A 24,791-nucleotide genomic window follows, 5' to 3' on the forward strand; every position below is an offset into this window, starting at 1 on the left:
CTAAAGTCATTCACTGTTGTATTGTGTCCTCTTTGTCAGCCTTACGAAGAAAAAGGAAGAAGATTTTTTTTTTTTTTTTAATGACGAATGAGTTTATTCTCGAATTACGCAACACTCACCTGATTGGCTAGTTTAACTGTCTCTGGCTTCCTTCTTCTTTTAAATCATGTGACACTTGCAACTTAATTTGGTAATGATCACCATTGCATGTTTTGCTGTAGCTACTTTAGGAGTTGACTTTTACCATTGTAAAAACCGTCTTCTATTTCTATTTTTTCTTCAAAACCTTAAGCTTCATAGGACCTATTAAGCTTGAACAAATTTGCTGACATGTATTGTGCCATTTTGTAATCAGTCATTACTCTCGTCAAGGACAAAGACACACATTACACACGCAACACAGACAATAATGCTCTTTAGAGAAAATCTTTGCAGTGTTGTTTTTTTTCACTCAGGTTACTTCTCCTTTTGCTCTTTTGTCACACTTAAATTATTCAAATCATCAAATAGATGACATAAAACAAAGCTAATCAAGATCAGTACAAAAAGCAGTTTTAAACTTGCCCCTATAGAATTAAAAAAAAAAAAAACAAACAAACATTCCTCTCGTTAAATCATGAATGAACTGCAACCCAACAACAGTTTTGGAAAACTGTTTTTAGTTTCACTTACCACACCCAAAGTTCCAAAATACAACTTGTCTGACAACATGAAGGAAAGAAGCAACACATAAAAGCCCTATCTGACATCTCACTGTCTGGAAAACTATTTCAAAGGTTTTGGAGCTCCAGTGAAACTCAGTCAGATTCATTATTCATAAATGAATGAAACATGGAGCAGTGCTGAATCTTGCCAGGACAGGAAAAAAAAGGGTGGCTTCCAAAACACTCCTAGAGCACATAAACAACTTATTTAAAGCACAAAAAATGGCAGATGCCTCTGATCAGTGTCAATAATTCATAAATAAGTAAGAGATGGGGGAAGTAAGGCAGCCATAGAAGATGTCCAAGTTCAAGAGCACTATATCTTGATGACCACAAATATTTCTGGAACAATATTCTGTGGACCGTCGATGTGGAACATTTTGTAAGATATGTATTCCATTACATCTTGGAAACTTAACAGCATTTCAGAAGAAGAAAACGAAAAAGCACAAGAGTCAAACTTAGTGGCATTAGTGTGGGCTGCTTTTGCTAAAAAAGGACATCCAGTAATGAGCTTATGACCTAGATCTCAAGCACGCTTTCTATTCCCAAGCGATTCACTCAAAGCTCCTCCTTGCAGTTGCAGGACACTCACTAATTGTCCCCCGCAGCTCCATCAAACTAGCAGCAGCAATTGGCAAACATCTGGTGAAACTCCGTACCTGCTGAGCTTATCATTCAACCTACTTCTCAGTCCAACGCGGAGGAATGTTGGCATGAGTTGGTGCTTCTTAAAGAAACAGATGTCCGATTTCAAGCTGTCAAATTACAAACTCAAATTTATTTTAAATTCAAAGTACATAACAGCCTCGTTATCTCATTCTAACATTACATTTAGTAAAATAGATCAGCTCTGCATTCTTTTTCACTTCACTGTATCACCTGAAGAAAGTCATTGTGCGTGTTGTTTTTCTGCAGGGCATATTCTTAAAAGTCTTTGTTTGATATAAGTTGCCTCATCTTCTTGAAATCCAGACTTTATTGCCTGCCTTCATCTTAGATTCCTTTATTGTGCTCAGGACGGATTTCCAAAGAAAAGTCTGTTTACCAGACAGATCCAGTGGAGTGAAAAGTGCTAGCTCATCCTTTATCAGGAGGAGCGTATGAGTCAGCTCTCCTTTGTCACACCCATGGTGGTTACAACACGTATGCACACACAGACTTACACACACACACTCCCAGTGCTTCTCCCTCCCTCCCTCTCGCATACGCACTCACAGGCCATATGACTGAGTCAAGCTCAGCTTTTAGTTTGTAGCTGAGCTGTGATAAGGCGTTCTGGGAAACAGCCCGGTTAGTCGACATTCCATCTACCAAAATCCATGTCTGTGAGGCTGCTGGAACTTTCTTTAGCACCTTAAGAGAGGTGAGCAAAGCCAGCTTTCGAAGGTAGGCACATTTTATTTTTTCCCTTTTCTATTAAGTGATAGACATATCTATGTGTGAAATACGGTTTTAGCAGTGTGGGAGTGGTTAACCTGTGTGTGCTTGTGTGTTTTGTATACACATAGATGTCTGTGATGGCTGGGCTTGCCCCGCGGTCGTCTGTGTTTACATTCGAGTCCACAGTACATTCCTCCCAGGTGCTACATCGCCTGAATGAGCAGCGCTGCCGGGACATGTTGTGTGACGTGACGGTGCTGGTGGAAGGTCAGAGTTTTAGAGCCCACCGCTCTGTGCTCGCTTCCTGTAGCGAGTACTTCTTGCAAAAGATCTCTTCCCCGACCCAACACGGAGCAGTGATCACTTTGCCAGAAGAGGTGAGAAGTTGGTTCAGGATGCCATGTTACAGACAAAAAAAATAAAAATAAAAGTTATACAAAAAAAAAACTCTTCTGCCTCAGAAACCACAAATCTGTTTGAAAATGAAGTGAGAAACATAACTTAAACCCTTATTTCCTCAAGTGCCAGTCTCGGGGATTTTTTTTTCTGATGACTCATGAACAGTCAGTTTGTAAAATTGACAGCAACTAAACTTACCCTTACCAAAAAAACAACTTCACTTAACAAATTTAGTTATATTTTGAACATTATCACATCATTTGTTTGTTGATCTCATGGAATTAATGTAAAACAAATGAAAAAATAAATAATAATAAAATTTTAAAAAATAAGTCAGTCATGCAGGTTTTTGGCTTTGCAAACCAATACCAATTTCAATGTATCATTTTAATCACAGAATGACTAATTGTTTTTCTGCAAATAGTTTTTCCCAATTAACAATTAACACTATTTAAGTCCTTTAAGTCCTTGTTACATCTTTGGTGATTCTTTATACAAATACTGATGACTATTTGCAGAGTTGTGATATAGACTTTGACTTGTTCCCAGGACTTTGCTTTTTCTACTAAAGATTCTTAGCCAATCTTTAGTAGATTTCATGGTATGTTTTGGCCACTGTCAAGATTCGGTGTCTGTTTCTGCTTCAGCTTTTGCTGTGGTTTTTACAGTCACACACGTTTCTTTAGTTGCTGTAAATACACATTAGAATCCATTGTGGGACATGTAATGGTGAGCTGTCCAGGTCCTGCTGACTCAAACTATCCCCAAGCCTTAACGCTTTCAGCTATGCTGTTGTTTATTTATGGAGAATGTTTTTTATGCCAAAAGTCCCCTGTCATTGTATCCAGATACTTTAGTTTTAGATTATTGTGTCGATAGAATATTGTTCTGTAGAAGGTTGGGGCGGGGGGCAGGGGGTGTTTCTGCAATTTTAGAAAGGAGAAACTTGGTTATCCAGGTAAAACTGGGCATGTGGGTAGTTGTGTCTAAGCAGATGTCTAAGATTTAAACATTTCAAACCTAATCAAAAATTCTTAGCTTAGCAACATCATCATGCATCTGATGTAATAAACCTATGTAACAATAGCTATTTTAAGTGAAAATAAATGCTAGTGTGTCCTAAACTATTCATCGTCCGAAATAATTTTTTTATTGCAGTTTATAAAAAAATTAAAAATTATTTTCTTGAGTTTTTATTGGTTACTTATAGATGCTTAATTTAAAAGTGCAAACATGTTGGGAACATGACTGTAGGAGGGGGTATACTACATTAATTTTCATACCTGACCATGTTAAGTGTGCCCAATAAAAGTAAATACCTATAAACATTTATATTAGACAGCTCATATTAAGTGTAAAAAATGTAAAATTTAAAAACCTGTGATATGTCGTCTTTTAAGACACTTTCCATTCATATCTGAAGGATACTCTGACTGGAAATGTTTTACATATTCCGTTCCCAGTGTGTGTTTTAGATGGGAATATCCTTCTGTCTCCTCCCTGCTATTCTTGTGTAAATATCCTAAGCTGTGCTTAAATAACTGTTCAATGCAAATGTGAGCACAGTATTAAAGTTTATAAGATTGCTTTTGCATAAATCCTTTTAATGTTTTTGAGACACTAGTTGTTTTGCGCCCTGTCAAGATAGCTACTGGGTGTAGTCTTCAACTAAATCTTACAAAACCAAGAGGCCAAGCAAATTATCTACTGCATGAACTATATTAACTTTTTATGTGCTTACCAGAAACTTACAATGTTTTTTCACTTGTACATTGTTAAATCAAACAACAAGTGTGTGGACCTACTGTATTTTCACACAATGTCACTGCACAACAATGACTTATAAAGTAAAAAGTAACAAAGATTTTAAACAGAAGCACATTACTTTGAGCTTCTGTACTTTAAATAATGTTGTTAATGTGTCTTACTTATTTTTTAACAGGTGACACTGGCTGGCTTTGAACCACTGCTGCAATTTGCCTACACATCCAAACTCAACTTTGGAAAAGACAATGTTTTAGAAATACGAAGCTCAGCCTCGATCCTTGGGTTCAGGGACTTGGACGAGGCATGTTTTGATTTCCTCCTGCCAAAGTTCTTCTTGAGTCGCAACGGCTCTGCCCCCATTGTGCGAAAGACCTGTTGTCGGAAGGAATGCAAGAGGCGATTATCAAAAGAAAATAGTGCCACAGACTCTGACGACGTGTTGTTGGATGACAAAGAAGTAAAACCAGTCGCTGACTCATCACCAAAGCGGGACGTGACATGGGACTATAACAAGTCAGTGAGCAACAAAATGGGAAGTCAAAATAGCACTCGCAGTTTGGGAGCTGAAGGCAAAAATGAGCCAGTCATACAGGGTCCAAAGTATCGCAAGTTCCAGTTGGCTTGCGAGAAGGGAATGTTTGCCAGTGAAAAATGCTCCTTCAATTCAGCTGTATCAGAGATCAGGAATGGCTTTGCCCTCTCCTGCCTGTCGTGCCCCAACAAGGTACATTGTGAAAAACAAACCACGGTTGATCTAACTGGAAATCCAAACTCCAATAAATGTATAGAAAGCAAAGCTGAAGTACAAGAAGTGTGGAAAACTGAAAAACACAATGTGAAAAGCGAGAACTGTGAAAGTAAAGTTGTAGTTGATATTTCTAAGGAAGGTACATTTGAAGAGGGAAATCAGTGTTGCAGGGTAGAGGAGAAGAACATTAGGACGCATGAAGAGAAGATGGAGTACTCATCTGAAGTCGTTTCTTCAGAGGAAACAAAAATAAAAACACTCTCACCAAAGCCAAGCCCAATCCTCTGTGAGAGATCATCACTGCCCTTCTGCCCCTTAATGTGTCTGGGTGTGGACGCTACAATCACTCAATCAATGGGGAATGAAAAGTGTGCTGTCAACAATACAGAAAGTAAAACATCAAGAGTCTCTGGCGCAATAATCTCATGCTCTCCCCAACAAAATGAGATGTCAGAAGACAAGGGAAAAAATCAAGACGATGTCAGTCAACAAGGAAGAAAAAGTGCACAAATGTCAAACATGGAAAGAGCAGCTATCATTAGAGAAAACTCCAGAGAGAGAAGCACAGTGAAGAAGGAAACGGCTGATCACCTCCGCGAGCAATTCAGGTTCAGTAAAGACGCCTACCAGCAAAATTTCCTGGACTGTGAAGCAGGGTGCTCCACAGATGCATGTGGAGAATGCGTGCAGGGCTCATCTCTACAGTGGTCAAACCTCGCTTCCACCAAAACTGGATGCCCGTTTTATCAGGATTTTGACCAAATGAACTGTCCAATGTTTGAGAGCGAGGGGACAACTCAGTCGTCTGTAAACTCAGGGGAGGATGGAGATTCTGAGACGGAAACAGAGGGAGACAGTGAGTTCTCCACCGCTGAGAGGGCGCTACAGGTGAGCAGTGAACAGTTTCACTGTCAAGCTTCAATGCATCTCATAGGATTTTATATTTTACACCAAGACAAAGTACTGTATGACTCAGTTGAAAACAAGGTTTTCTTTACCCAGCACTCCTACGGCATGATGCTGCCACTGCCATGTATCACTTCAAGGATGATGTATACTACAATTTATTTTAATAAAAGCATTTCCTCAGCGTTTTTCTGCCACCACCATAATTAAGAATGGTGTGTTCAAAGCCTAATACGAGTGCATATCACTCTAAGCATACTTACCTTTTGAAACAAAAATTTAAAAAACATGTTTCAAATCTCTTCCATTTTACAATTATGCACTACTGTGTGCTGTTCAGTGAAAACATCTTCAATGTTTTGGCTGTACCTTAAAAAAAACAAACAGTCTACTTCCTGTACAGTATGTCATCATATTTTCTAAGATTAGAGAGTCAGGTTCACTTTGTCATAAACAAACAAGCATCTGCATTCATGAAAAGTAGATATGCTATGTTGTCAAGTTAATTATTCACCCAGTAGACAAGATGTATGCGTGTGTGTGTGTGTTTGAGCAGGCTGTCTGGTTCAGAGTCCAACACAGCCAAAATTCTCAGCGCAGCCTATTCACTGAGCATCAAACTGAGGTCATTTCATAGCTTTCAGAAGTTTCTTAGGTTGCTAAGGAGATTGGGTGAGAAATACAGATAAGGGGTGTGCAGATAAGGCTAAGTTCTTCCCACGCGTAATGTATTTAAATTACTTGCGCCAGATAAAGCTTCTGCTGCTTAATGAGTCTGATGGTGATACGTTTCCTGGTGCATGCTTACCTCAGCAGATTTCCAGGTGTAATATTTACCGGCTTAGAAAAAATATAGCAACACAAACTCAATTTCCCATTCATGTTTTTGGATTTACAGAAAGTTTTACATGGGCGTACAAGATGTTAGCATCAAAGAGCACAGATGTCTTTGAAGATGCCCCTTTATCTGGGCGTATGTTTTGTGTATAACCTACATTTTTACGGGGTTTTCTCAGGTGCAGTTGCCATTCTCTGTGGATTGGATTGTGAATCTGAACCGAAATGACTTCCAGCAGCTGCTGAAGCAACAGGTTCTTACCCAAGAACAACTAGAGTTTGTCCAGGATATTAGACGCCGCAGCAAAAACCGCCTCGCAGCTCAGCGTTGTCGCAAAAGAAAGCTGGACTGCATATATAATCTACAGTGTGAAATCAACAAACTGGTAAGGCAGTGTTTGTTTTTTTTGGTATGATCTTATTTTTCATCAGACGTTTGTCAATCAGGTTGTGCTTTCTGTACATGTTTGCTACAGAAGACAGAGAGGGAGAAACTGATCTTGGAAAGGAGCCGGCTGTCCCAGAGGAAAATGGAAACATGTCACACTGTAAACGCTTTGTGTCGGAGGGTCTACAGTGAAGCAAACCTACACCCAGACCAGCTGCAGGTGTTAGCCAGTTGCACCTCTTCAGACTGCCCTCTGTCCTCATTGGTTCCTCAGATAGATGCGCTTCTGTCACAACACGGATCATCACTCCACCCAAAAACCGCAGCATCTCAGGAAGATACACTTAATCCACACACAGATACAAGCACATGACAGAAACGCTGAAGCAAACTCACAGTGCCACAGACTATGATGATCATTATACTGTACAGTATTCTTTTTGCGTTCGCTAGGACATTATCATGCACTGTGACCGAAGGACAGAAATGTCCAGAGATTGTAGACATTGTAATTGCTGTGATCAGTAGATTCTTTACATTTATTGCTTACTTTATTCTCTTTTTAACTCAAATATATTTGGAAGGGGTCACATTGAGTTATTTTATTTGCATTCCCAAATCCACAATGTTATCTGTCACCAGTTTTTATTTATTTATTTTTTTTAACAGCATTACAGTTTTTTACTCACTGCCCAGGGAGCCACTCTGTTACAGGGTGACACAAGTGCTTCAAAAAAAGTTTTTGGAGTTTCTGGACGAATATGTTTTGTGTTATTTTTCATTAAATTCTTTAAAATTCAGTTTGATAATTATAAGCATGAAACCTAAAATACTCAATCCAAACCTGGACCTTGTTCTGCACTGATTACAGATAGTTTGATTTTGATTCAGCACTCAGGGCATCATTCATGCAAGAACTGATACTGGCATTGCAAAGTGTAAATTAATGACAGTTAAGGATCAGAAAAGATCAGGCAGTTTTCAGGTGTCCCACTGAGCCATGGTTTATAAATCACAGTTTTTTTAAATAGTTTGCCCTCCAGAGGAGAACCTTTTTTTTATCTTTTAAAGAAATAATTATTTCTGTAAAGTTTGTAAACCTAAAAATGACCATTTATGGTTTGTCCCTGTGTGCTCAAAAAGAAATGGTGCATATGTATAGGTTGAATTAAAAAAAAAGCCCCCAAATCTTTAAATAAAAAACAGTTTAAACCAAATAGACAATATCACTATTATTGCTATCGACGGCTTGTTGCTTATTTTCCAGAAGAATTTTATCTCTTTAAAAGTAATAAATATGCAGATATTTTTCTTCAGTTGATGCATCTACTTAAGATTTCAGATAATGATGCAAATGTTTTTGATGTCAAAAATATTGCACTACTTTTGGTATATATATATATTTTTTTTACAAGTCTGGTGGAAACAATGGTAAATTCCATGTTTGTGACACAGATCCCAAAATATTCTTTTGCTATGGTGGTTTGTTATGGGTAACAAAACTACGGGTGATTTTGCCCTTAAGTGATTTGTGGGTTGAAGCAGTTTTTTACAATGATTGGATGTCTTTCTCCTGATAATACCAAAAGAGCAAAACAAATCGTTTAGTTGTCCCTAAACAGCCTTTCTACAATTTTTTTTTTTTTTATGATCAACCAGTGTCCCTTTTTTGCACACTGTAAGAAAATGTTACTGAATACCGTCTGTAGCTAACAGTGCAAAAGCTGGTTTTGGATTGCAAGCTTATTACTTGGTTCTAAATTAAAGTGTTTTCATTGTTTGTTTGTTTTTTACTTGTGGATTACATCCACCTTAAATTCATCCCTCTAATTATCTATAGTATGGGCTTGCTGACTTGAATGGTCATTGTCCACCATTCTGCCATAGTAGTGGAAGAAAGGGTTCATGTAAGAATCACCACATGATCAGACCAAAATGCAGACTCACAAAACATTGCTTTGAAAATGGTCATGTACCGGATTAAAAATAACAATCCTGCAGTCGGCATGCCAAGAAAAACTTTTAAAGATCCACATAGCATTGAAAACCATTGTTAATTTTTGCACTAACATATTTAGAAAAAAATGTGGCTGTTTAGAAATAAGCCATAAAGAGATGATAAATGACTGAGGATTTCTGCAAATTACTGTAACTAATCCCAAAGTCTATGCATTGGCACAGTGCACCATGTTTACCTTTTCAACAGTTTGGCTCTCATTTTTCTTGCAGTCATTGTGGTCTCCTTCCCTCGGTCGACCACAGTGACAAAGCTCTTGTAGGAACCACAGATCTGTCCTAGCTCGTTAAAAACCTAGCAGCATAAATCTAACCTCATTTAACTGTAAGATTTTTTTTTAACTATTTAAAGAAAACACTTTAGAATCTTTCCAAAGTGCAAAGCTTTGCACCTGGCCAGCGTTTTGATTCATCAGGAGGTTTTAGTAGTAAAGCCATCCACATTTTTCTATGTAGTACTATAAATAACTTTAGAAAAACACTTTGTTTCCTTGTTCTGTTTTGAAGCACATCCTGCTATGGTTGAACGTTTGGCTTGTTACTTATTATCTTAAACACCATTATCTAAATCATTGACAGAGGTCAAGTTAACAAATTATACAGAACTTACTGATGATGCAGCACAATTAGATTTAAGTTAATTTTCTGATCCCTTGCCTGATTCTTCATCTGTGGCTTTTAGGTTAGCTATTACATCTATTGTTGTTACATATTTCACATCTACAGTTGCTTTTCATGTACTTAAGTAAGATTTTCTTGATACTTTCTTCTGTTATTATATTTCAAATGAATCGTGTTTTGAACCAGCTGTGGTCCGCTTTGATTTACGTAATCATTATGTGCATATTTTTATTTCAGTTTTGTGTATATTAAGATATGTGGTGAATGAATATATTTTGTGATACAAACTTGAACCCTTACACTACTTCTTAATCAGTGTGGTACTGACTGCCCTCTAGTGGCTAATCATCGTTACTAAAGTTTACTGTATTATGTTAACTGAAAGACCTCCAGCTCTTGTATTTCTGTGTCTCTCTTTTGTACCTTGGCATTCTCAGTTCAAATATATAAAAAATAATTTTGATAAAATACTTAATGGTAATTTTGTTTATTTCCTTTATATATAAAATCCCTTTGTGCTTAGTGTAAGTGGTAAAAGTGATTATTTTATTTCTGGAGAGGGCTCATTTTTCAGTATTGACAAATTCATTGTGATTAAATTTGTCTCTTCTCTGTTAAATCTTATACCTTAGTCACACTATTGCACATTTTCTCTTGTGCTTTAATTTCCTATAAAAGTATAATGTGTTTAGTCCATCATTGCCTTTCCACACCTGTTTATGTCTTTTACTGCAGCTTACATTTTCTGCTCTCAGGTTTGTCAGATGCCAGGCCTTCTGCTGCTCAAATGGTGGTTGAGATGTTGTTGTTCCAGGAGTTTGCAAGGTCCAGCCTTTGCTGTGATTTAAAACACGGATTTAAAGCACAGATTTAAATCTCAGACGTTGCAAACAACAAAAGCAGTCTGCTTATCAATAAACTTGCTGGCGCGCAATACACAGCGATGAGCATTTGGTGTAAGTGGTTTCTCTGGTCCGGGTGGTACCAGCTAGTAGGTTTTGAAAAACCAAACCAGATAATTTATGCTAACATGTTAGCAGGCATCAGATGACACTTTTCCTCAGAGTGATAGAAATATTTATACATAGGAGATTCCACGTGTTATTCTTATGTGACGACTAGATGTTATGATGAATCCATAAAGTCCATCTATTTCTAACGAGATATAATTTTGTTCTATTAATCATTCCCCTCTGTGTGTTTCTCTGTAGATTTCTTTTATTAGCAGAAACGTGTGAAAACATAGACTGATACTCGCCAAAAGACTACGAAACCTTTTGTTATTCAGAAAAACGCTGGTCACTCTCACACGTTATCAGTGTAAGTGAAAGTGAGATCAGAAGGCCCAATTCTGCAAGCCGACTATGTCGGAACTGTGAATTTGCTCTTCAATGAGTAGGAATAGTATTTTCCTTTACAAAACTTTTGACTAAGCTGAAGATCTGCTTCACTGTCTCCAGTGACTTCTCTTTATGTTTATGAAATTATACCCAACAAAGTGTTTTTTATTTTTATTTCAGTTTTTCTAAATTAAATATCTCTGAATGAAAACATTTTCCCCAACATAAAATCTAATTAATAAAAACAATTATGGTATAAGTATGGTCTTTTAATGTTTTCCAGTTGAGTGACTAAAAGCCTGCAATTTCTTGAACTTGACAATAGATGGCTCCACAAGAACAAATACTGGAAGTTAAAATAAGATGAGCTTCCTAAGAAAGAAGGAAGGACAACGCAAATAATCAGTACACACATCAATCCCATAATTTTGTAATTTTGCTTGAGCTCTTCTAGCTAACATGAAGATAAAAGAAAACTGGGTTGATTGAATTTGGACATAATGCCAAAACAAAACTTTTAGAATCTAAATGTTTTTTTTTTGTTTTTGTTTTTTTTTTTAATATAAGTTGTTGATTGAATTGTATGTATTTGCTGTGTTCAAACTTGGTTAATCTGGAGACCTTCCTTTTACATCCTAATCAGACATTTCAGCCTCACAACATCTATTCTCAGCTCTTTTCCTTTTTTTTTTCTGCTTCGATGAGCATTTGGTGTAAGTGGTTCTCTGGCAAATCGTGAGAACCACAGATAGCAGGATATACTGGGTGCATAATCCCAACAAAGACTGGCTGAATCTGTGCCACCTGTTGTCAAGGTAACAGGCCTTATTTTTTAATGAATTTGATCCCAGTGCTAATTTAAAATAGATTTTAAAATTTCTATTTAATGGCTTCATTTAACTGTTATCGTTTATTTCTTCTGGGGGAAAAAAAAAAAAAAAAAAAGTAGTATAAGATATTCCCCTTGGGTTTCACATTGGCTCAGTGCTAACTTTGCAAATAAACTGTGTTTAAACATGGCCTCGAAAACACTTCAAGAGTCGGGCGGAACAGGAAAAAAAAAAGAAGAGAGAATGGAACGGTGCATGAGAAAACAGCTAATCTTATTCTACTGATCCTTAAGTTTACATGATTAAATAACGAAGAGTACACTGAAAAATACGGAATTGCTATCTTTTCAGACCATTCACTGCATCCACAGGCCTCAACTACACATTAGGGAAGCGTTAACTGGAGCCAAAGGCAGATGACCAAATCTAATCCCTCATGCAGAGAATAATCCAGTCATGTGTCCGACTAATGAGGGACCTGAGAGTCCTGGATCCTTCTGAACAGAAGCATACAAACACACACATTCTTCAACCTAAACTAATAAAACCTGGTAAGTTTTTCACTGACCCTTAAAGTGATTTGCAATCCACTGCTTCAGTAAAAACAGTTTGTCCCAGGCTAAAGGTTAAATACTATTAAAAGACTGGTGTTTTATGAGAATGCATCCGATAAAGAGTAAACACAAGGTATGTGTGAAACCGGTTTATTTTGCCATCTTGTTTAATAACACAATAAAAGTTGTGTTTCTTATGTCCTTTAAACTAAGAAACAAAAAGATTTTCTCAATGTCCTGTGCTTCATGTAATGTCACTACGCTGATATCACATGAGGTCACATGAGTCGCACACCTTCATCCTGTTAAACTTCCCTGAAGAAGGGAATTCCTTGAATCCGACAAGCTCCGAAATCCACAAATAAGTCATTAACTTAAAAGTACTGCTGTATCTCACACTGACAATTTAAAAAAAAAACTCAACCTTTAATGTGAATACATACAGTTAGTGGGAGAAAACAAAAGTCAATATACTTAAATCATCATTTTTGGTCATCTCTAACAGTTTAACCAGATCACTGTGTCAAGAAATGTTTAAATAAGAATACATAATTAAACAGGAAGTATGAACATAATGTGAAACAAAGGTTAATTGCTCTTATTCAGACATTAAAGTGAGAAGCATAAGACAATGTTGCATTCAAGCATAACAGGAAATGGCTTCAAGAAAACATTCAAAATTAGCCCCCAATTTTTCTCTAATTAGGCATTTATTTCAAATTCATCATTATCGCAATAAAAAGCAGCACAGAAAGTTTCATAAGGTAAAGCTGTGGTAAGGTGGTCAAGTTGTTAAGAAATTTATTTAACTAAAACTTCTTAGCAGGCATCTCTCAAATCAAACAATCAAACTGCAACATCAATTTTGAAAGAGAAAAATCAGTTTGGATAAAAAAAAAAAAACTAAAAAAAACATCTTTCTGCTGGTTTTTGATAACTTAAATTTGTTGACGAGATCCAAGTCTGGCTGTGACTCTGATCTTCAGCTTCGCCCACAGACTGTCGATCAGACTCAAGTCGGACCAGTCAGAAGAAAAATGTTAAACTAAACTACAAAGGGTAAAGGTCTAAAACATTATGTCCAAAGCACCACAGAAATGGTTCAAAAATCAAAATCAACCCTTTTTTTGTGGGAAGAGATGAAAAGAAGCATCCATAAGTAAGGAACCAGGACTCTGGGTCATCCAGAAAGAGGAATGATCAAAGATCACTCTTTCTAGATGCTGTGTAGAGAAAACTATTATGACCCTTGTGACTTTGCTTAAAAAACAGCTATTTCTTAATTTAGCATTTTAATAAATAAACTCAAATTGCACACTTAAATTTTGCTAAATATCTCAGTACGTTACCTCACTACTGCGATAAAAGATGAATTTAGCTTAACACTTTTTACACATCTTAACAAGGCATGCCAGCAATTATGGTGTATAGTTTTTATTTTGGTCAGACGTTGATTGATGTAGACTCGACACCAGCTTAGAATCCAACGGTTAGAAGTAAAAGACAAATGTTGGCTTTGTGCACAACAATCATCTGACTAGTAATAGCAATACTCTGACAAGCAGAAATAACCTTTAAATTCAAAAAGGAAGACATGGAAAAAAAAAACAAACTGTGAAACAACAACAAAGCCAGTGAGTAGGAGAGAGGACATGCAGCGTCTTTATGTGTGCTTTAATGTGTGTTTGTGTGCACGGCACAGCAAGACGCAGCTCTACATAGATGGTAGAGCAAACCCCATAAAAAGATTCCTGTTACCATGGATACTGAGGTTTTGGTGGACGAATTGAAGTGTGTTCAGTTTACAACATTAAGATTAAAAAAACTTCATGTGTTTTGCAAACCTGCCACACACACATTTTATTTAGCTCTGATAAAACAAAAATGGCAATCATTATGTCTGAAAAGTCACATCAGCCTTTAACTGTTGCAGCAGCCTTGACTCCAGGATGTTTTATCAATTCACATTGGCACAGTCTAACCACGCTGTTACTATAAATAACACTGTGTTCTTACTTAAGGTCCAAACTTAAATAATTCGTACACGGTCTGTTGGATGCATTTTCAAACTCAACATGCACCTTAAAATACTCACAAAAGCACTTAGTAAATAACTTAAAATCATAATAAAAATATGTGCAGACGAACACAGTCACCTCGTGTGCTTCACTCACAGTGGTGCACAGCCCTCTCTATGCCTTGTTAGAATAACATTAAGGAAACCCACAGTCTCCAAGAGTACGGCATCCAACAGCTTTAAAAGCAAACAGAGAAGTAATGAGTTTTTTTTTTTTTTTTATCCAAAACACTGCAAGTCCATCACTAAGTCCATGTAAATGTTGAATCCACTGCACCTACGCTTTGCTGGGTCAGTTATATTGCTTTGATCATTAATGCGAGGAAGTTGTGTGAGAAGAAAGAAGACAATCTTCATAAAAGGAATATACCTGTTACTTACTCTTGCATATGCTTACTGTAGTATTATTCAAAACAGTTTAGACAGTGGTGTTACCAGAAATCTCCAGATATGCATTATGACCACAATTCAGAGGCACTCTAAAAAAAAAAAAAAAGACAGGTGTTAGCTTTGGTCACTAGAAACAAATAAATGCTCGACTTCGTGGCGCACAGACTTCGTGCTGCTCCATTCTGCACACTGTGTAGGATTTCCTTTAAAGTCCTGTCCTTTCTCCGTTCTCACATGTTCATTCATTCTTTCTTCCTTCCATTACTTGATTATTTGAAGCATCCGGAGCAGCTCATCTGTCTGCTGGAGTCCATCTGCGGGGAGATGGTGTCTGGTACCACAGACTTTAGGATGTCATTCTCTGTGGCCATCATGTGCTTGACCAGGAAGTTTGCAGCGTCGCTGATATTGAGATTGTCCTAAAAGACAATGATACGGTATGTTGAAAATTGACAGAACAGTAATGGAACTACTTTTTGTCATTACGTATACTGTACAAATTCATTTATTTGAAAGCCCAGTAAGACTTCACAGTACATAATAAAAGTAAACTTTGTAATGTGTTCGATATCTGTGATGGACTGGCGACCTATCCAGGGTGTACCCGGCCTCTCACCCGTTGACAGCTGGAGACAGGCACCAGCACCCCTCCTTACCCCAATGGGATAAGGGTGTAAGGGTGTGTTCAATATTGTCTAGTAAAGTAATTTATAAATCAAGTAAATTAGTTTTCAGTGCTCAACAACAGCTAAAATCCCCCCAAAAATGTCACTGTTTTTTATCGCAGAAAATCATACCTAAACATTTAGACTGAAATGAAGGTAATGCAAATTGTGGCACCACGTTTACATCAGAGAGATGTGAAAGTTGATTTTTTTTTTTTTTTTATCAGTATACACCTCATGAAAACCTGTGTTAGTTTGAAACAAATTCATTTGAAATGTTGCTACAATGCTGTGCATTTCTTTTGGGCGAACAGACTCATTGTAGGAACTACACCCTTCGAGAATGTTGAGTCTTAGTGGCAAAAGAAAGATGGCACGCTCCGACATGTCAGTGTCAACAGAGGATGTGAGAATCAGTACAACACTAGTTGTACCTTTTTGCATGGAGTTTACATATGTGGGTTCTCTCCAGGCTCTCTCACTTCCTGATCCCCAGCACACCAGTCAGTCCACTTCTGAATGGCTCTAAAGATTAAATAAAGGTTTTGGAGGGGCTTAGTCAACAGTCCTGCTTTAAATCTGACTAAGATATTTTGGCGTGACACTAAACAGGTTGTTCATGCTCAAAACCATCCAGTGAATGCCAATAAACTGGTTCAACAAGGAAGAAGGGGTACTAGCAATGTAAAGGAATCATTGCTAGTTACTGAAATGGTTGACAGGGCAGTTGTTGCTGGTAAGGTTCCCAAAATCAGTTACTATATTTAGGGGCAATCATTTTTTTATACAGTCCCAGACAGAACTGGATAGTTATTCTCCTAATAAATTACATAATTAACTGATAAAAGTGTCATTTACATTTACACCAAAACATGTGACAAAAGGTAAAGACAGAAGTCTCTAAAGAAACTTTTTCCACATACATTTTATTTTCAAACTAAGTTGACTTTTCCAACTCAAGCCTCACAATAATCAGAATGTGCTATTTGATCAGGTTTGTGGCAAAGTTATTTGAAAGTTGTTTATCTCCAATAAATTTTTAACAACCATGCATTTCACCTTTCAAACAGCCAAATGTGAAATAATAAGCTCAATGAAATAGCAACATCATCCAGGCGATCAGTTTAATCCTGGTTACAGACAGAACAGCGAGAAAAAGATTTCTCTACCAAAAAAAAAAAAAAAAAAAAAAAACTGTGGGGGTTTTTTGATTAAATCTGCAATCTAATTCAATAGCACCAATTACCTGGATAAGGAATCTGGAATCAGGTCCTGTTTTCACATTTCCACAATCTTCTTACTTGCAAGCCAGATTGAATCTTGTAACAATGACAAGATCCTGATCCTGTCTATTTTGCTATGCTTCAAGCTTAGCATTGTTCTTAAGACACAATGTTTCAGATCATTTGATACATCGTATGAAGCCTAATGTGTAGTTTTAGAAAGAAAGAAATCACATTGAAGTTTTTGGTTCTAACATGGAAAAAAATAAAGTTCATACAAGGATGAATGCTTTTATAATGCACCCCAGATTTGCAACAGGCTGGTTGAATGGTTCACTGAAGAACACCAGGTAATGGCTTCTGAAGTGCAAAATGATCTCTCACATAGATTTATGCAAAAAATATATTTCCTGTTTATGTGGCTCATGCATGGATCATTATGTGACACTAAATTTCCAAATCTGAGTACGAGTTGAATTGGAGTTGGATCAATCAGAGGATTGATGTCACTCAATGACCCACCAAGTTCCACATACTGAAACAGAAAATCTTAAGTATTCCCAAGTCTCACCTTTGCTGACGTCTCAAACCAACCAACAAAGCCATGGTCCTTGCAGAACTGATCCATTTTGATGCCATTGTTGCTCAGTTCCCGGCCCTGATCACACTTATTAGCCAGCAGCACAGTAGCGATGCGCTGTCCATTAGCCAACATTACTTTCGAATCTAGGTCTTCCTTCCACTTAATGACGGCCTCAAAGGTGGTTGGCCGCGTCACATCGAACACAATGAAGGCGCCCATGGCTTCGCGGTAGTACACGCGCGTCATGTTCCCAAATCGTTCTTGACCTGTGACGAGCACATGCACAGACAGAGTCATGCTTTAGCACTTCGGCATTCCAGAGCATCCCTATGATGAGACATTTTCATTGTTTTTCTGCATTTTTTCCCAGAAGTATATCTAAGGCAGCTGGCAACAAGACAGCAGTCATCTGTGCCTGGATTCCGATGAAATAACACATTCCTGTAGCCTTACCATCACGTTGCAATTAAAATGTCAATGCAACTACTTGTTCCTGCTCAGAATAAACAATAATACTTGTCTGTAGGTAGTATTTAACTTTATTATCAAGATATTTTTTTTTAAATTATTGCCATGTGTAGATTCCCTTAGTTTCTACCTCATTAATGTGAATACTTAATCTGCAGCAGAGGTTGTTAAGTGTGTATCCAGCTTGCTGATAACTGGAAACCTCCACAGAAATATAAAGAAGAGAGGAGTTAGTACTTTAAGCATTGCAAGATGGCAATTTGTTGCCATCACGAGCAGGAAGGAACGTAAATCTGACTGTCAGTGGAAGAACAACTTCCTCCTTTCATCCAAGACATTGTTTTACTCATAAGGAAATGCTGTCTGCAGTGGCATGACAGCAGTCTTAGACACACACTGCCATCATACAAATGACTGTGACTCGACACACAGTCATTTGATGACGCAAGTTTCTGCTTGAATACTGCAAAACTGATTCTATAAAACATATCCGTGTTGACTAAAAGAGGTTTGTCTCATGTACTCATCTAAGAGTTAGAATACAATGCCTTGACATTGGCTTCCTATCCTTTAAAATGTTCCACACTTTGTCACATTACAACCAAGTGTAATATTGAAGTTGGAAGGTGAATCTCTGTTTGAGACTCTCACAGGTTTTCTTCTAAAACTGCCCTGTAGCTCCATCAATCTTTCCATCAACTTTGACCAGCTTCCCTGTTCCCTCTAAAGGAGGAGTATGCACACAGCATGATGCCTGGATGATTAATAAAATATTCCTGAACTGAATTACTCTATTTCAGTGCTAACATGGGTATGAAGTCAGAATTGTTTTCTAATTAGTGCTTTATGACTAGCCTGTCTGTTAGATGGTTTGTAGTTGCGCCATCCTCTGTCAGTATTCTGATGGTGCATTAAACATCAGCGACATGTTCAAAGAGTACAAAATTGCTTTCCTTGCCTTGTCTGATGAGTTCCTTGGCCTTCATGATGCTGTTTGTTCACTAATATTTTGTAACAAACTTCTCAGTTGAAATTGACTTTAACAGGGAACAGAGTAGAGGAGGTTGGAGACATAAAAAAACTATACAGAATTTTATTTGTGAAACCTTTTCAGAATTTCTAAAAACATTTTCTTTTCACTTTAAAATGATGCCATTACTTTGTGTGCCACATAAAATTCCAGTGAAACACATGCAACATTACAAAGAGCAGTAATGTTCAAAGGGTGTGAACACTTTTTTTCAGTGCACTGTAAATGTGACTTAAATTTAACTTGTAAAGTAATTCATTGTCTACACGTGTATTTTTGCTAGTGTGTGTGTAACTACGGGAGGATCTATTGTTGTTTTATTTAGGCTCCAATGACATTCCTGTGACTTGCCTTTAAATCTCCCTCACATGGACCTGATCACATGATGTAACATCATACCTAAAAAAAATGATTAGGAAACAGTGTGCTGGTCTACTTTACAGACAGCAGCTCCCTCATGACTGCGCATATTTAGGTTGTCTTGCATAACTTAACAAGGCTGATCACTGTAAGTTTGAAGATAAGTGGTATCTACCCAAATTATCAGCTTCACTCCAGGAAATGAGATGGCATTTCTAAACATTTTTAAGTTTCCAAGTTTCCCTATTCATGAACATTTTAAAATGATAAAAACCCTGCAGCAGTCAGACCATAAAATGCGTGACATACACGTCCATCACTACTAGCTTTCTGCACGTGCTCAACCTGCTGTCACTGTAGTACTTCCCCCCCGCAAATATAATTGGCTTCTTAAATTGTCCCACCTGCAATGTCCCACAGCTGAAGCCGGACAGTCTCAGAGTCCCAGTTCAAGACTTTCAAGGCGAAATCCACTCCGATCGTGGCCCTGTAGTTACTAGAGAAGGTCTGGTGAACGTAACGCCTGATGATGGAGGTCTTCCCGACTCCGAGGTCTCCGATGACCAGCACCTTGTACAGGTGCTCCTTCCGGAGACTCTGCATGCCGTTGGGTTGCAGGTTATGGTTCGTCATTCCACCTGTTGGGTCTCACAGGGCGGCAGCTCCCAGGAACTTTGACACGGTTAAACTGCGTTTCGAGTCTCCGTCTCCCGGGTTTAGGAACCGCCCTCCATGTCGCGAGTGTGAGGTTGCTCAGGGGGCCGTTCTTGGAAACTTGTGACCTGGCCTGGCCACGCTGAAGAGAAGAGCTGTGCACCCTGCCAGCTGAAGGCGGGGGTTCCACCCGCTCAAACGCAATATTAACTTTATTTTTTTTTTTCAGCTACTACGTCATGTTACTTCCTAATATTGTGACAGCTGCTCTGCCACGTTGTCTATGTTTTAGCTCTGAATAAAACAATTTAATGAAATAATTCAGCATAATCTTGTGGAAAAAAATGTCTTATAAATAAAGTACATCATTCATTACGAAAGCAATCTCAATCTGAAGAATTTAAACAGGATCTACTTCATATTTTATTTCTGAGGCAAATGCAGTATGAATGGCACCCAGGGCGGGATAATCATCCATTTCATAAAGTCAACATGGTAATATTTTACCTTCTGGATTTTTTTTTAATGCAGTATATATCATATCTTGAAATTGGCTTTTCTCTCTTTAAGAAGACACTCGTTCCAACACTCAACCTTCAGGCTTTCACAAAAACAATGCCGTGATGCTGCTTACAACAGTTCTTAGGAGCAGACATGCAATTCCAGCAGGTGTTTGCTATTTACTGTTACCAGTCTGATGGAGGAGGGGTGTTCTGTGAGGTGGAACCTCAACTGGAGACTGCAGCTGCAAAGAGGAGCTTTGTACAATAGGCGGTGCTTGATGAGAGCAAGCACTTTTTAAGCTCTCTGAATGGCTGCTATGGGAGTTTCAAGTATTTCTCAAACATGCATGAAAGAATCAGTTTCACTCATGACATGGTTTTGTTGACAGAATAATATAACAAGATGTAAAGGTGTAAAAAGTCAATTTTACATTACACCGCCCCCATTCAAATGACAATTATATCAAAAACATTCAGTCACAAATGAATGTTTTTGTGACTGAATGTCACAAAAACATTCAGTCACATAATGTGACTGAATCATTTTTTGGATTCGCTAATGCTGCAAAGAATTATCAGTGCAGAATGTAAAAATGAGCACTGAATAAAATAGATATTACAGGGCTGGTGGGGACATAAATACAACCATGGGCAAGCTCCGCATAAATATTTAGCTATAATGTGTTATTTAATGAAGGGCGCCCTAGAAACCCCATTTCCTATTATGCTTAATAGTTGTCGCACAGTGAATTGACACAATTAAGTTCTTTTTCTGACAGTGCACTTAAGTAACAAGGGCTAAAAATATGTTAAAAAAATTGCTTATGTTCCAGTTTGTTAATTATAAATAGTTACTATGTGAAATAATTGGTTGCTTTAGGTACATTTTAAAAACTTGCAACCAGTTATGTCTGAATATATATATATAATCTGCATCCCTTTGATTTTATTTTTAAATGAAGTTGTACTAGAAGGTGAAAGTAACAGCAAAAACAGTGCAGCTAAATTTAGGTGGATTCCTTTAATGCAGTAAAAGTCTGTCAGAAATTTATAAAAGAAAAATACAGGCTATCTTCAATAAGTTACAAACACAAACACACATTTTAGTCTGCAAAATGTACAAAGGTACATGCAAATATGGTAACTTTCCAGGAGTATACTTAGATTATGACTCAATAAAAAATAAATAAATAAATACTGAATATAAACACATCATCGCCTGTGTAAATGTTAACAGAGAGATAAGGGACTGAAGCCAAACTTTAAATAAAGAAATAGATAAACACATAAAGGATAGCTGCAACATAAATATCAGTTTTGTCTCACAGGCTAAAAAGCTGTGAGTCTGTGAATACAAACATTCATCTAGAACTTCAAATATTCAGAAAAAAAAAAGAACATAACAAAACAGAGTACTGTGTGAGCTGAAAGAACCAGGCAAAAGAAATGTAAATTTTGTGACCTATTTTAAAGAAACAAAACTCAATCCACAGCAGGAGACTGGCACAGCAAGGCGAGAAAATCCAACACATTTTCAACACTGTTTGCTTCTCTCTTGCTCAAACTAAACCTTAAAACAATCAAGCTCACTACTTATATAACGGCTTTGCTACTGTATCTAATAACCATAAAATTCTAATTCCAAGATATTTAAAGTTAATGCATTTAAAGAGAGTGATCATGCAAAGTGGAAACCAGCAACTTCACTAATCCAGGAGGAAAGAGTTGCAGTCAGAAACAATTTATTTCAGATGCATCCTGAGATGGAAAATAGTTTTGGTCTTCTTACAAATCCTACCTCATCATACATTCAGCTAAGTCATGTTGATAAAGAACGACAGAAGAAAACATCCAAGGTGTCTTTAAGCTCTTTGTGGGTTACATTCCTGATGATTGTGTTCACTGAGACAGTAGCTTGTATTTCCTGGAGATGCAAACAGCTTCTTTCCACTCAGAAGAGGAGGATTTGCTGAAAGGAGGATGAGAATGCACAACAAAATGCAATATTTGCAGTTTTTGTATGCTTTTTTTTTTGTCTGTAAGGGTTGCCAATGAGTAAGTGAGTCAGTAAAAAAAATGTCATTTCTGATCTTAAACTTAATTTTTTTCTGAGGTTTGTAGGTAAATAAAAACAAAACATCATTATACATAAACTCCTCAACAAGATAAAAAAAAAAACAAGTCATCCTTTCAGTGATCGTAAATAGCTAAAAATATACAACTGAAATACAACAATTCAATACACGCACTGATTTAGATGAGATCCATGTGTAATTTTAAATTAATTTTCTGAAATACTTAAAAAGAATACTTGAATAAAGAAAGATGTGATTTAAAAGCTTATAAATAAAATAGTCTTCAGCTTAACATCTGTGTTTTCTTTGGAGTTGGAAACATGTTTAGGACAAAGCCGTAGAAAATCTTTAAATGCCCTTGGCTTTCAGCGCATTAAAATTATCACTAAGTTCAGTTCTGGGTTTGTTTTTGTTTGTTTATTTAATACATTTTATGTTATTTAATATTTAAGGTTTTGTGATTGTGTGGTTCCTGTCAAAAGTTTAGATATAGTCATCATTGGCATAAATGTCATGTACATTTTTGGCTTTTATTCATGTATTTCCATCCTTCTTTTCCCAGGATGGAATAACAGTATTCCATATAACGGTAACTATTCTGTAAAAACAACCACTGGGTGCAGCAATTAAAACTTCTTGTAGAGTTGTGTAGTGTGGTCTGCACTGTAAAAATTATATATGCATCTTCACAGTGCACACATGCCTATTTGTATCTGTTACAAAACCAGTTGTGACATCTGCTTATGATGATTTTCCTGTGAGAACACACATTTTGCCAAAGTTAAAGCCATCTAACCCAAACTCTTGGAACAACAGAAGAACCATCAAGATTCAAGAAGATTGTAAATTGCAAGATGCTGGAACATTAGTGTCACAGTCCACAGCAGCAATTCGATGCATTATTGCTATTAACTGGGGGATGTAAGCAAAATCTAATGTAAATATCCTGCATATAATTTTGATCCAGTGTAAATGAAAAAAAATAAACAAAAATAACAAATTGAAAGTTTCTAGTTTTACAAAATCGCATGTTATCTTATTAAAACAATATGCCAGCTACTGTAAAGAAATAGTTCAAATTAATGATTCAAATTCCCAAATATGTGACATTTGTGTCTTATTAGTGATTATAAATGTTTGACTGGAACTGCTTTAAGAAATCGTTTTACCTGTATAAGCGGTATTCTTTTCTACATCCTAGCCCCAACTGACATTTGAAGCGTATTCAGTCCCATCTGAAAACTTTACAAAAACCAACTGATTATCCACAATATCCACATGTAGAAAGGCATTGAAAAGTTTGGTCCTGGCAAAAATGGCTGTCTTTACGGAGATAAAAATACTCCGGACAAAAGCAAAACGCAGAGAGGAGGTCTAAAGAGAGGAGGAGCTCTGGTAGTGTCTCAGCAGCAGCTGGTCACATTCGGCCTCAGAAGCCGGGGACAGCGAGGGAGGCGAGCTCTCGTCGGAGCTCAGGGAGAAATCCCTGAATGGGGACGGAGGCGTCAGAGCCATCAGCTCCTCCGGATTCTTTGCCCGTCTGCCGCCCGTGCAAGTCCCAGCCAGTTGCTCGTAAATCTTCGGCCGATTGTCGCAGCAGTTGGAGACGGCAGTCACTTCGGCGTATGTGGTGATGGTAGAAGGCGTCTGCCTGTTGAAGTACTGGGACGGACACGGGGAGTTATCTGAGGCAACGGGCGGTACCGCGGTGGAAGGCGGGAGGACGGGTCCTCCTGGCAGCATCATGGTGTTCAGCTCGCTGATGTTGGCGGTGAAACGATTGACAACGCAGCTGATCTGGTCCATGATGGTGGTACCCTGAGTTTGGCCGATTTCACCCACGCTAATGATGCTGATGTCCCCACCTTCTACAATCGCAGCAATCTGGCCGTTGTCCCCACCTCTCCGCCTGACCCCAGAAGAGAAATCGGGTGCATAGGATGGTAAAACCTGCACCTCCTCACCTCTGTCATCTGATTGGTGACCTCTTGCTTTAGCTGCACGTGGACTGATGGTGGGCAGAGGTGACTGAGAGGGTGAGCAGGTAAAAGATTGAGACAGCTGTGGCCCTTCGTACTGCTCTGTTACACTGTTTTCCCCAGTTGTGTCTCCTTTAGAAAATGGCTTGATGATGGCAGTCTGATTCACCTCGACCGGGTCTTTTTTCTTAACGTGGAACGACATCCTCTTCCACAAGTTTGGTCTGGAGCTCCGTTCAGTCTGTCCCCAAGATTTTCCATTGGAACTGCAAAAGAAACAGTTACATTTTA

At 37.7% G+C, this 24,791-nt stretch overlaps 3 protein-coding genes across 5 annotated transcripts in view; 1 reads left to right on the forward strand and 2 right to left on the reverse strand.

The window, feature by feature from the left end:
• Window positions 1-1,876: 1,876 nt before the first annotated feature.
• LOC106950587 (transcription regulator protein BACH1-like) lies at window positions 1,877-10,239 on the forward strand. Of its 2 annotated transcripts, none has more exons than XM_015037538.1 (5): window positions 1,877-2,070; window positions 2,216-2,464; window positions 4,429-5,889; window positions 6,924-7,130; window positions 7,221-10,239. In XM_015037538.1, exons 2-5 carry the CDS (start codon window positions 2,216-2,218, stop codon window positions 7,503-7,505), a joined length of 2,202 nt encoding a protein of 733 aa, XP_014893024.1. In that variant the 5' UTR covers window positions 1,877-2,070; the 3' UTR covers window positions 7,506-10,239. The 2 variants fall into 2 exon arrangements, with proteins under 2 accessions (XP_014893024.1, XP_014893023.1); XM_015037537.1 differs by having other exon boundaries at window positions 1,878-2,093.
• Window positions 10,240-12,630: 2,391 nt separating this feature from the next.
• LOC106950588 (ras-related protein Rab-38-like) lies at window positions 12,631-20,743 on the reverse strand. Of its 2 annotated transcripts, XR_001425643.1 has the most exons (4): window positions 19,694-20,743; window positions 17,420-17,697; window positions 15,127-15,379; window positions 12,631-15,049 (listed from the first exon to the last, which is right to left on the reverse strand). XR_001425643.1 is itself a non-coding variant. In XM_015037540.1 (3 exons), exons 1-3 carry the CDS (start codon window positions 19,920-19,922, stop codon window positions 15,230-15,232), a joined length of 657 nt encoding a protein of 218 aa, XP_014893026.1. In that variant the 5' UTR covers window positions 19,923-20,743; the 3' UTR covers window positions 12,631-15,229. The 2 variants fall into 2 exon arrangements, 1 of the variants encoding a protein (XP_014893026.1); XM_015037540.1 differs by having other exon boundaries at window positions 12,631-15,379.
• Window positions 20,744-21,448: 705 nt separating this feature from the next.
• Window positions 21,449-24,791, reverse strand: part of LOC106950589 (metabotropic glutamate receptor 5-like) — a 31,873-nt gene continuing 28,530 nt past the window's right edge. The window contains exon 18 of the mRNA XM_015037541.1: window positions 21,449-24,766. Within this exon, the coding sequence (XP_014893027.1) occupies window positions 23,896-24,766 (871 nt within the window). The 3' untranslated portion in view covers window positions 21,449-23,895. The remainder of the gene's footprint in view (window positions 24,767-24,791) is intronic.

Source organism: Poecilia latipinna, unplaced genomic scaffold (genome assembly GCF_001443285.1).
Source record: "Poecilia latipinna isolate Pla-1442-1.1 unplaced genomic scaffold, P_latipinna-1.0 Scaffold409, whole genome shotgun sequence".
In the NCBI taxonomy this organism is placed as follows: domain Eukaryota; kingdom Metazoa; phylum Chordata; class Actinopteri; order Cyprinodontiformes; family Poeciliidae; genus Poecilia; species Poecilia latipinna.

Bases quoted from the DNA above. Each gene is read 5' to 3' on its own strand.
- LOC106950588 (XM_015037540.1), bottom strand. From the start codon at position 19,922: ATGACGAACCATAACCTGCAACCCAACGGCATGCAGAGTCTCCGGAAG. The intron at 17,698-19,693 runs GTGGGACAATTT...TGCTCGTCACAG, and splicing joins TCAGCTGTGGGACATTGCAG to GTCAAGAACGATTTGGGAAC. The intron at 15,380-17,419 runs GTGAGACTTGGG...ATTGTCTTTTAG, and splicing joins GGTTTGAGACGTCAGCAAAG to GACAATCTCAATATCAGCGA.
- LOC106950587 (XM_015037538.1), top strand. From the start codon at position 2,216: ATGTCTGTGATGGCTGGGCTTGCCCCGCGGTCGTCTGTGTTTACATTC. The intron at 2,465-4,428 runs GTGAGAAGTTGG...ATTTTTTAACAG, and splicing joins TGATCACTTTGCCAGAAGAG to GTGACACTGGCTGGCTTTGA. The intron at 5,890-6,923 runs GTGAGCAGTGAA...GGGTTTTCTCAG, and splicing joins CCGCTGAGAGGGCGCTACAG to GTGCAGTTGCCATTCTCTGT.